Source organism: Caenorhabditis briggsae (assembly GCF_000004555.2).
Source record: "Caenorhabditis briggsae complete genome, chrII, whole genome shotgun sequence".
NCBI lineage: Eukaryota > Metazoa > Nematoda > Chromadorea > Rhabditida > Rhabditidae > Caenorhabditis > Caenorhabditis briggsae.
This window is the reverse complement of record NC_013486.2, coordinates 7,563,066-7,575,240: the sequence shown is the minus strand read 5'-3', so window position 1 is coordinate 7,575,240 and position 12,175 is coordinate 7,563,066. Positions and strand designations below refer to the sequence as shown.

The 12,175-nt window shown below is 39.8% G+C and overlaps 3 protein-coding genes across 3 annotated transcripts; 2 read left to right on the top strand and 1 right to left on the bottom strand.

Moving 5' to 3' along the window:
• Nucleotides 1-996: 996 nt before the first annotated feature.
• On the bottom strand, nucleotides 997-3,922 carry CBG03068 (the record flags this gene model as incomplete). The annotated part of the gene is made up of 3 exons (XM_002631217.1): nucleotides 997-1,121; nucleotides 3,480-3,753; nucleotides 3,872-3,922. 3 exons carry the CDS (start codon nucleotides 3,920-3,922, stop codon nucleotides 997-999), a joined length of 450 nt encoding a protein of 149 aa, XP_002631263.1.
• Nucleotides 3,923-4,163: 241 nt separating this feature from the next.
• Nucleotides 4,164-5,015, top strand: CBG03069 (the record flags this gene model as incomplete). Its single annotated transcript, XM_002631218.1, has 3 exons — nucleotides 4,164-4,223; nucleotides 4,264-4,537; nucleotides 4,888-5,015. The coding sequence occupies 3 exons, from the start codon at nucleotides 4,164-4,166 to the stop codon at nucleotides 5,013-5,015; spliced, it is 462 nt and encodes a 153-aa protein (XP_002631264.1).
• A 1,565-nt stretch (nucleotides 5,016-6,580) lies between these two features.
• CBG03070 lies at nucleotides 6,581-9,809 on the top strand (the record flags this gene model as incomplete). Its single annotated transcript, XM_045242293.1, has 5 exons — nucleotides 6,581-6,778; nucleotides 7,035-7,853; nucleotides 7,908-8,980; nucleotides 9,230-9,424; nucleotides 9,497-9,809. 5 exons carry the CDS (start codon nucleotides 6,581-6,583, stop codon nucleotides 9,807-9,809), a joined length of 2,598 nt encoding a protein of 865 aa, XP_045092131.1.
• Nucleotides 9,810-12,175: the final 2,366 nt, after the last annotated feature.

The following is a 12,175-nucleotide window of genomic DNA, read 5'->3' as shown; positions in this document are numbered from 1 at the left end:
TTGATACATTTTTATGGATTTTGGACGAGAATTCGTCAATTTTTTAGAAAAATGGCTGGAAAAATAGAAGGACCCCTCTGATTGGAGGGCCCCTGTAATAGAAGGGCCCTCCGGAGGTACCTTGGAACAATAGAAGGACCGGCCGTTCTAATACAGGTTTTATGGTACGTGAAATCTATCAATCAAACCCTGAAACTCTTTCTAATGACATGTGTTCTGTTAACAAACAGATTTTGCCAGTCATCTAGTCATCCTTCTAAATCTCCGCCTCTTCTTTCCCTTCCTCCTTACCCAACGCCATCAATGTATCCCAAAGAATTCCCATGTGTTGGGCAAATTTTGATGGAGCCGTGTGCCTGTGCACCACAAAGTTTGGAGGCATGTGCTCCGAGAGGACTCATCCCATTCACTTTGCATATAAATGACCAGACACCATGGAGAGGAGAACTAAACCCAACTCGAAAAATAAAGTTTCGAAGCAAGAAGAGTTTTTAGTTAAATTTGGATTACATTGGAAGGTTCAAACTCTGCAAAAAAGATCAGTGCAGAGGAAAGCGCTCAAAAGGCCACTTTAGTGTACGAGCTTTAAAAAAGAACCAAAATATTTTTTGGGCGGCTACAAAACGGATGCTCGTCTGTGTTGACATGAATACTAAACAAGTCAGAATTGAGACTGCCTGGAGCTTGTTTTTTTTCTCTTCCAGTTCAGTTTTTTTCGTCGTTCCGGTCTCTCCCACTAGGCCTTTTTCGCCTCCATGGGAAACAACACCAATAGACAATTGTTGCCATTTTTGTGGTTTTTTTTACTGAATTTAGTAAACTGGACAAGAACAACAAAAAAGAATGAAAGAGTAGATTCGTGAGAATCTGAAATGAAGTAATTCGAAAGATGAAGAAAGAAATGAGCTGGTTCTGAATGGAAACTACTCCAAACTGAGGATCTAAAATATTTTATCATTTAAAATAATTAGATAAATAAAGAACACATGAAATAGTTTAGCATTGAGCCTTGGATGGTTTTCTCTTGATTCCAAGAGCACGATTTTCCTCATCAATTCGAAGTTTCTGGAGAGAACGACGTTTGCGTCCTCCTCCACATCCACAGCACCCACATCCGCATCCTGTAAATTTTGAGATGAACTAAACAGAAAACTTTCGAAAAATGGTTTGAGAGGTTTGGACGGACGAACGACGAGCATGAGACGCTCGTAGAGGGGCCGGTAAACCGCTGACGGCTCATCGACAGCCCAAGAGAGCCTCAGCATATCGTTACCTCAGATTTTGATGACAATTTTAGAATAGGTAATGATAGCCTATTGTCGAATTAAAAAAAGTGACACCTGAGAATTTGAAAACTTTTGCTTTTTTTGATCTACGGTGCGGCAAAAACGGAATATTTCAGAATTTCGGCTCGTTCGAGCTACTTTCGCGTTTAAGTTTAGTTTTTTGCTGAAAAATAGATTCTAGAATTGCTAGCGATCATTTTCATACCAAGAAATCAATATTTTGTTCAGAAAATCCCACTAAATTCACATAAATAAATTTGTTATCTACAGTATCCGTTTTCGCTCCGCCCCCTCGTAAATCGACACGAGCGCCGTCTCCGAGATTTTCAGGTGTCACTTTTTTTAATCCGACAATATCTAGACACATCTGAAAATTTAAGAACACGCTCGCCAGTTTCAGCCGAGTTATTTCAGTGTAGCACGGCGAATAATTCACGAAAAGCGCACAAGGGAGATTGCTGGCGCTTTTCTCGTGTGTCGATAAAAAAGCAAGTTTCAAAAAGTTCAAAAGAGATTAATAGAACCGACATAGTGATGGATTTGAGACTCTAGGCATCACTTTTCCCCTCAATTTTCCCTCTTCATTACACGCCAATCCAAGTCAAAAATTCCACGCCAAATAAAAATGCAGAAAGTTTTGAACAAAAAAAAATAATTTTCCCTCAAATCTACAATAATCAGGCTGCTTCAAATCCTATCAGGGGTTTCAATTCTGAATTTTATGGCTTGGTTTTACTATCAAAAAATTTGTCGTAAAATTCTGGACAAATCCTACCTATTTTCGTTAAGAATGGTTCGACAGATTTTTGAAAACTTTGACAAACCTTCAAAAATGACAAAATTCAGTTGATTTTTTAGAAAATCTATCAGGGCTTTTATTTTTGGGCCAAACCAGACGTTTTTCGGATCATTTGATTTGTTTTCAAATTCTCTACAATCTCAACATATTTTGAAAAAAAATTTTAGACCCAGAATTTTTTTAATGCCATAAAATATGATTTTTCCCTGTATCAAGAAAAGCGCCAATAAATCAGAAAAAAAATCAGAAAAACTCGATTTCCAAAATTATTCGCAGTGTATAGTGTCAGTACCAAAAATCAGTGCGAAAGAAGCGATTTTCAAAAGCAATACAAAAAACTTTTTAACTATGAATAACAGTTTAAGAGGTTCGTACGGACGAACGACTTCTACGAGGCGTCCTACTAAAATCCTCTCACAAGGAAAGGTTTTTTAAACAACGGTTGAGAATTTGCTCAAAATTTGCATACTTATAGTTTAAGACATGCTCTATACGATGACGAAAAAATTTTTAGCCCGTTCTCACTCCCAAAATAATTGGAGTTATTTTTTCAAAAACAATACACAATCCACAGAAATTATTATATTAATAAAGAATTTCTATTGTTTATTACCTATTTAATGATGAACTGTCAAGAAGGCGCTATCATTTTAGACGGTCCGTCTTCGAGGCGCAAATCGTTGCAGACGGACCGTCGGCGGCGCGCGATTCGACTGCCGACTGTTCGCTTTTCGGCAGTCCGCGCCCGCCAGACGGCCCGTTTTCCGGCGGTCCCCCTCTACCTGTGACCACACAACCGATATTTTCATCTCACGCGGAATCGGTAGAGGAGGGAGGGGAAGCCGAAATCCCCAGCGCACCGAAATCGGCCCAAATTTTCAGACAAAGTTTTTCGGCCTGGGAGTGAGAACGGGCTAAAAATTTTTTCGTCATCGTATAGAGCATGTCTTAAACTATAAGTATGCAAATTTTGAGCAAATTCTCAACCGTTGTCTAAAAAACCTTCCCTTGGAGATTTTTTGAGCCCAAAGACAACATTGGGCTGAAAAAATTTGTCAGAATGCTATTTTTATCGTTTCTGAATAATTGGATAGTTTTTTCGCACTTTTCAAAAAATTTTCAAAAAATCATTTTCAAAGTGTGTTTTCAAAAAATTTTTTTGAAAATGTTTAAAAGTTACTTTAGAAGATAGAAAAATGTCCAAAAATGAGTTTCGCACTCAAGCAAATCATGAAAAACTAATTTTTAACCTCGAAAAAAACTAATTTTTAACCTAAAAATTTTTTTGGATTCGCAGCATGTTCGAAAGTACCTATGTACAAATTTTGAGCAAATTCTCAACCGTTGTCTGAAAACCCTTCCCTTGTCAGATTCAGATGAAACCAAAATCTCACCACATCCACAGCAGCATGGTCGGCAACACGTACAACATCTAGTACAGCAACAAGTTCTACAACAGGTACAACAACGACGACAACAGCACTTTGGTCTACAGCAACAACATCCACATCCTCCACCACCTCCACATGCACACCCACATCCACACCCACAACATCCACAACCACCGTTTCTTTTCACTCTCGAAGATCCAAGAGTGTCTATTGAAATTGTTTCAGATGATAAGACAGCTACTTCTGTATTTGTTACCGGAAGAACGGCGGATTGAATCTTAAAAAGTGAAGAATTGCAATTGATTCCCATAAATTTATAGCGAACTGAATTTATGAAACCATTTATTTAATGACCATTACTATCTAGGGTCCACACCAAAAACTACCAAACATACTTGAGAAATGGTAACGATGGCAAGAAGAGCAAAAAGTACCGTCTTTGTCATTATCTTCTTTGAATATATGAATGGTATGCCTCTCCTAGACTCCCAACATCTTTTATACCAATACGTGTTTGTCTTATCGCCGTTTGACAACTTGCCGGAAACTTTTTTGTAGGTCTCGGCTTGCAGCGTCATTTCAATCGGTGAAAAAACGATTAAAAAAGTAGTATCATGAAAACCATGAGCAAAAATGATTGGGTGGGTGGATGTATATAAAATGGTTGAACCTAATTTCATTAACAAAATGACCAAATTCCTTTCGACAGCTTTCCTCGCTATCTTGGCTTTTGGGACACTTTCAGAGGTATACTCAGTTCAATTTATAACAAGGTGTCTAGTTTCAGATTCAATCCGCCGTTCTTCCGGTAACAAATACAGAAGTAGCTGTCTTATCATCTGAAACAATTTCAATAGACACTCTTGGATCTTCGAGAGTGAAAAGAAACGGTGGTTGTGGATGTTGTGGGTGTGGATGTGGGTGTGCATGTGGAGGTGGTGGAGGATGTGGATGTTGTTGCTGTAGACCGAAGTGCTGTTGTCGTCGTTGTTGTACCTGTTGTAGAACTTGTTGCTGTACTAGATGTTGTACGTGTTGCCGACCATGCTGCTGTGGATGTGGTGAGATTTTGGTTTCATCTGAACTTGAGAACATTTTCGAAAATAAGTAGGCCGTCTCCTAGAAGTCGTTCGTCCGTACGAACCTCTTAAACTGCTATTCATAGTTTCAAAGTTGTTTGTATCGCTTTTGAAAATCACTTCTTTTCCTTTGGTACTGAACCTGAGCTATCATTGACCTATTCTAAAGTTTTCATCAGAACCTGAGGTGACAAGGTGCTGAGGCTGCCTTGGGCTGTCGATAAACCGTCAGCGGCTCACTGGCACACTTCCGGGCGTCTCCTAGCTGTCGTTCGTCCGTTCAAACCTCTCAAACCGTTTTTCACAAGTTCTATAAAAATGTCATTTTACAGGCTGCGGATGCGGATGCTGTGGATGTGGAAGAGGAGGACGGAAGCGTCGTTCTCTCCAGAAACTTCGAATTGATGAGGCCAATCGTGCTCTTGGAATCAAGAGAATATCATCCAAGGCTCAATGCTGAATTATGTGTTTCATGTATTTCATTTATTTAATTATTCTAAAATATAGAGTACTTTAGATATTTAGTTTTGAGTTCATTCAGTACCATCTTAATTCTTTCTTCATGATTCGTCGCCATTCTCTAGCTTCGCGTTAATAGAGTCACTGATACCCTCGAATTCAAAAGAACAACAACTGAATATCAATGTTAAACTGCTTCTTATATTCATCGTTTTTCTTATTATTAAAGGTGGTGTACGGTGAAATTTTTTATTGCATCAAAATGTGCAGAAATGCATGTAGATTGACATAAAAATAAAGAAAAAATTCAAAAAAAAAATTCCTTCATCGAGAAAAACGAGACTCCACCGATTCCGAGGAAATCGGGGCGGAGTTTACTTTGCAACTGCCGCACGGTTCAACGCATCGAAAAATACGCTGAAAGCCCTTAGGGACAAGGTTTTTTCTAGGCCGCCCGGTGAGTAAAAGCGCGCGAATTCAAACTTTTAAAATTTTTTCGCTCGTTTTCACTTTTTATTTCGGTTTTTTCAAGAGTTTTCTAGGTTTTTGTCAATTTTTCTTAAAGATACATCAGAAAATTTGAAAAAACAGTGAAAACGAGCGAAAAAATTTTAAAAGTTTGAATTCGCGCGCTTTTACTCACCGGGGAGGCCTAGAAAAAACCTCGTCCCTAAGGGCTTTCAGCGTATTTTTCGATGCGTTTTTCTCGATGAAGGAATTTTTTTGAATTTTTTCTTTATTTTTATGTCAATCTACATGCATTTCTGCACATTTTGATGCAATAAAAAATTTCACCGTACACCACCTTTAAGAAATTTAAATTTTTGAGTTGTTGAATTTCCTATTTTCCGTCGTCGTATTGTTTAACAAGATACAGTGCACATTCCGCGAAATTTTCTGTCATTGCGAACCATTACAAAAGTCAATAACGGATACACAGAAGACTTGATTGGTTCCCAGATAATTATCGGGATAATCAATAATGCGCCTAAAGTCAATAGTTTTCGTTTTGCAGTCATCATATTCAGCGCATTTTGCCGGTTTTGGTGGCGGCCTATATTCTTCTGTTCAGCATTATTCATTCTATCTTCCTTGCTATTAGATTCAGATTTAAATGAATTTGTTTAGTGAGCAGTAGTATTTACGGATTGGGTTTCTACTTATTTAATTGTTCTAATTCGTGCAAATTGTGACAATGCTCTGTTATCACGAAAATCCATTTTCTGACCCAATTTCGGACAAATTCCAGTTTTTTCAGCAATAACTTTTCATTCCCTCTCGGTGACAGCTGCTAAATAGCTATTTAAACTTCGCGCGATAAGTTAAAATGTAATCGCGCTCTGGCGCCAAAATCATCGTACACTTGGCGTACACTTGACAAGAATACGCTTCATAATTAGTGGATGATGACAAAATTCAAACATTTCAGGCAGAATCTGTTTAATCACACTTTTTTCTTCTTGAATTACTTGTTTGATTTCGCTCTAGTAATTTCTACTTCGCTTTTTCTTATAATTCTTCTTGATTTCTTTCAAATTGCATAGTTTAGGCCTTGTTGTGTACATAATGGCATCCGTTCCTACTCATCAAAGCGAGAAAGAAAAGAAAAACGACGAGCTGTCTACGGCCATTCTTAAAGATAAGGCGAAGCCAAATCGTTTAATTGTTGATCAGTCCGAACAAGATGACAACTCGGTTGTATCTGTGTCCCAAGCCAAAATGGACGAACTTGGATTATTCAGAGGAGACGCCGTAATTCTTAAGGTGAGGAACATGGGCTTTTTGGGGACAATGCACAATTTAAGAACTTGTAAAATTTGTTTCTCATAGAAAGCATCTAGGGACGTTTTGTCTCGACATGTTTTCGTGTAGTAACTGATGATTTTATGAGTGTCATAGTTGTGCTAGATAAATTGAGGAGAGAAGTGTTCACTAGTTCAAACTTCCAACGCTACGCCTAAGCGCTGGGTTTGAATTACTTCTATCTTCGCACAATATTCATAATGAATCACTTTTCCAGGGCAAAAAGCGGAAGGAATCTGTTGCCATCATCGTATCTGACGAGTCTTGTCCAAATGAGAAGGTTCGCATGAACCGTGTTGTTCGCAACAATCTTCGTATACGCCTCGGTGACGTTGTCAGCATCACCCCAGCTCCAAATCTCAGCTATGGAACCCGTATTCATGTTCTCCCAATTGATGATACCATCGAAGGACTCACTGGAAACCTGTTCGATGTGTTCCTCAAGCCATACTTTCTTGAAGCTTATCGTCCTCTACACAAAGGAGACATCTTTACTGTGCAGGCTGCAATGAGAACTGTCGAGTTCAAAGTCGTTGAAACTGATCCAGCACCAGCTTGCATAGTTTCTCCAGATACTATGATCCACTACGAGGGAGATCCAATCAAAAGAGAAGAGGAAGAAGAGAGCATGAATGACATTGGTTACGATGATTTGGGAGGAGTTCGTAAGCAACTCGCCCAAATTAAGGAGATGGTTGAGCTTCCTCTTCGTCACCCACAGCTGTTCAAGGCGATCGGTATCAAACCGCCACGTGGTATTCTTCTGTTCGGTCCACCAGGAACTGGAAAAACCTTGATAGCTCGAGCTGTCGCTAATGAGACAGGTTCATTCTTCTTCCTCATCAATGGACCAGAAGTAATGTCGAAGATGTCTGGAGAGTCCGAATCCAATCTTCGCAAAGCTTTTGAAGAATGCGAAAAGAATCAACCAGCTATCCTTTTCATCGATGAGATAGATGCAATTGCACCAAAACGCGAGAAAACTAATGGAGAGGTCGAGCGAGTATTGTTTCGCAACTTCTCACTCTCATGGACGGTGTTAAGGTAGAACCGGATGATCTAGAGTGTATTTCAAAAAATTGTGTTTCAGGGAAGATCTAACCTTGTCGTCATTGCTGCCACTAATCGTCCAAACTCAATTGATGGCGCTCTCCGTCGTTTCGGAAGATTCGATCGCGAAATCGACATCGGTATTCCAGATGCTGTTGGTCGGCTTGAGATCCTTCGTATTCACACTAAAAATATGAAACTTGCTGAAGATGTGGACCTGGAACAAATTGCTAATGAGTGTCACGGATTTGTTGGTGCCGATTTGGCATCTTTGTGTTCAGAGGCAGCTCTTCAGCAAATTCGTGAAAAGATGGAGCTAATCGATCTCGAAGATGATCAAATCGATGCCGAAGTTTTGAACTCGCTGGCTGTCACTATGGAAAACTTCCGTTTTGCTCAAGGAAAGTCGTCACCTTCTGCACTACGCGAAGCAGTGGTTGAGACACCAAACACGACTTGGGCTGATATCGGTGGTCTTCAAAATGTCAAACGCGAACTTCAGGAATTGGTGCAGTATCCAGTTGAGCATCCAGAGAAATATCTCAAGTTTGGCATGCAGCCGTCTCGCGGAGTTTTGTTCTATGGACCACCAGGATGTGGTAAAACTCTTCTTGCGAAAGCGATTGCAAATGAATGCCAAGCTAACTTCATCTCGATCAAAGGACCAGAACTGCTTACTATGTGGTTCGGAGAGTCTGAGGCAAATGTTCGTGATGTGTTCGACAAGGCTCGTGCCGCAGCTCCATGTGTACTTTTCTTTGACGAATTGGATTCGATCGCTAAAGCTAGAGGATCCGGAGCGGGAGGAGACGCCGGTGGTGCCTCAGATCGCGTTATCAACCAGGTTCTCACAGAAATGGATGGTATGAACGCAAAGAAGAATGTCTTCATCATCGGAGCCACCAATAGACCAGACATTATTGATCCGGCTGTTCTTCGTCCTGGACGTCTTGATCAATTGATCTATATCCCACTTCCGGATGAAGCGTCTCGTCTCCAAATTTTGAAGGCTTCTCTCCGCAAAACCCCGCTTTCAAAAGATCTTGACCTGACATTCCTAGCCAAAAATACTGTTGGATTCTCTGGAGCCGATTTGACTGAAATCTGCCAGCGGTGAGTAACTATTTCTATAGAGTTATAGTATAAATGCACAAATTAAGAACTTGCACAGTCGGCTTTCTCATTTTTATCTCTTGGCTGTGTTTTGCAGTCGCGTTTAAAATGAGCTCAGCTATTGATCATGCGAGTGTCATATTTATGCGAGACTATGTTCGTCTATGCATTTCTGTCGTAGTGAGGAATTCCGAAGCCACGCTACGGCTCTGAATATCTCATAATGTTCATAAACGAAAACATTTTCAGCGCTTGCAAGCTGGCTATTCGCGAATCGATTGAGAAGGAAATCCGAATTGAGAAAGAACGCCAAGATCGTCTCACTCGCGGAGAAGAGTTGATGGAAGACGATACTGTCGATCCGGTCCCAGAAATAACCCGTGCTCACTTTGAAGAGGCCATGAAGTTTGCCAGACGCTCTGTGACTGACAATGACATCAGAAAGTAAGATTGATTTGTAAAAATTTGCTTTCATTTACAAGAGAGGTGACAAACATTTTAACTGCTTTTTTTCAGATACGAGATGTTCGCTCAAACGCTTCAACAATCTCGTGGATTCGGAAACAACTTCAAGTTCCCAGGGGAACAGCGTGGAAACGATGCGCCAGCAGCTGCTGGCCAGCTCAGGATGATGATGACCTGTACAGTTAATTATTTCTCTTCATCGGATTCCTCAATGACTTGTATGATACTTGTTTTATTCCTCTTCCATACCCACATTTCTGCACCCCTTTTTACACTATTTTTCCCCCCAAACATTAAACCTATCAATATTTATTGTAAATGTAAAGCCAACCATTTCGCTTTAGAAACTAATGGTTACGGATGATCCTCGTGAACGAAAAACATGTAGATCCCCTCATCCCAGTTGATCAAGAAATTATGGCCCTGTCTTCATAACTATCATCACCCCCTCCCTTTTTGTATGTATTGAGTGATTTGCCGAAAATGAATGTATGATTTCTATTCAAAAATTGTTCATGTTCAAAGTGTGTCGCCCATTGCAAACTGATATTTGTGAGTAGGCGGTATGATCACGAGACTGGTTTTAAATATTTTTTTTGATAATGCCGAGCTAGAAACGTAGATAGCACTGAAAGTTTTATCGCATTTCGAATGTCTAAAAGCGTAGAAGCCATAAATTTTTGGTATAGTTACTGAACTCATTGTACCAATAGTGTTTGAGCACTTGCTGTTCTTTCAATGTGCTATCTGTCTTTTCTCATCAGTTTCTCCTATAATCAAGTGTCTCGCGTCTTCGAAGAGAGTGCACGCAATTCGTAAACAGTCATGAGTTGTTCTTGTAAACCAGACTTCCAGCGAGTTCTATGAATTCAACATTCCGAACCTTCGAGATCCGCATTTCCTCAATTTCGAATATATTTTACTTACCAGTACAATGTCACATGCCATTCTGCCCGTTTTGAAAACAGTTGGATTTCGATCTACAAAATTCAATTTCTGTTGTTGTCCTTCGAAATCGAGAAAAACAATTATTCGTGTTTCTCGTATGGAGGTGTTATTAAAGGGGGACTCCGACCAAAAATTTTTATTGCATTAAAATGTGTTAAAATTTATCTATTTTTCAAATATTATTGCGAAAAAATTCAAAGAAAATCCAAAATTCCCGAAAAACGGCGGTGAAAAGGGAGAAAATTCAAAAAAAGGTGCCGCCGGGGGACGAGGATTTTCAGTGAGAAACCTAGGCCACGGCACTTGACAGCCTTTTTTTCAAGTCGCCGACAGTGGTTTGTTACGTTTTTTACCTGCCGGACATGAAATTGAAAAAATCCGGAAAATTTGCCACGTAGGAAAGGCGCCCGCTGCCGTGGCCTAGGTTTCTCACTGAAAATCCTCGTCCCCCGGCGGCACCTTTTGTTGAATTTTCTTCCTTTTCAACGCCGAGATTTCGGATTTTCTTTAAATTTTTTCGTAATAATATTCGGGAAATAGATAACTTTTAACAAATTTTAATGCAATAAAAATTTTTGGTCGGAGTCCCCCTTTAATTGCCTCATATTTGATATGCCCTAGAATTTTATTGTGGCTAATAACACCCCTATAAATATTCCTCGCACATCTCCATTTTTTTAGTCTTCATACTGTAAGGGATTTTTTTTCGGAGCAGCAAAAACAAATTTGCCTACGATAATGTTTTCCAGTTGAAAAAAGTCCCTCTCCTCTCAATGGCAGACATGTCTCTGTTTTGTCGTTTTCTTCGAGTATTTCCTATCCCTAACAGGGAAACGTCTAGACCAACTCACCACTGAATAAGGTGGGTGCCTGGCTGATGGACATCCACGTGCCGCACTTTTTGTATGTATTTATGTATGTCTTATGACTTCCTCTAAATATATATGAGTTTTCGTTCGTCCTCGAAAGTGTATACCAGTGATCACTTGGTACTAATGGCAGTTTGGAAAAAAAACGGCTGTTTAGAATTAATGCAAAAAGAAACTATTATTTTTCATCCTACAAGCAGGCCCTGACACACGAGCGGTAAAGACCTACTGATATTTACGGGGACCTATTGATATTGTGCGGTAAACACAGTGTGAGCGAAACGACCAAAAAAAATTTTTCGAGAAAAATTTTTTTTAGGTATGGGGGGATCCTTATGTGATTTGGACCTACTGATATTATTGGAATTTTACCTACTGATATTTCGGTCGCGAAATTTTCAGTGCCGGGGCTTGTCCTACAAGACAAAGATGTGTCTAGTCCCATGGTATTTTTTTTTCTTAGCAGCAGTTCAAAAAGTAGCATGCGCTCGCATTTTTTCTGGGAACTCGTGACCATTCTTTTGGCACTGCGCTAGTGTTGGACGCAAATTGCATCTCCCTGCGGTCTACTCGATTCATGAGGTCTCTCCCGAATCGCATTGTCACGAGGTGACACTTGTCACATAAACGTACGCGTACATACATTCACGAGATCAAAGAGACAACGAGGCTTATGGAATACTTAATTGAACTCTTGACTTCAGTGTCTATGTTTGCACAAATATATTATGGCACAGTGTCAAAGATCTTCATTTTTGCCGGAAAGCTAACAAAAAGTTCAAAGAGATTCGTCAACTGATAGAGACATAGTTTACACAACGGTTTGAAGTCGCAGTTTGACGCTCTTTTGGTTCTGCACTTTTTTCCCTCGATTTTGAAAAGAAGTTGATGTTCCTGATCCTTCTCATCTCTC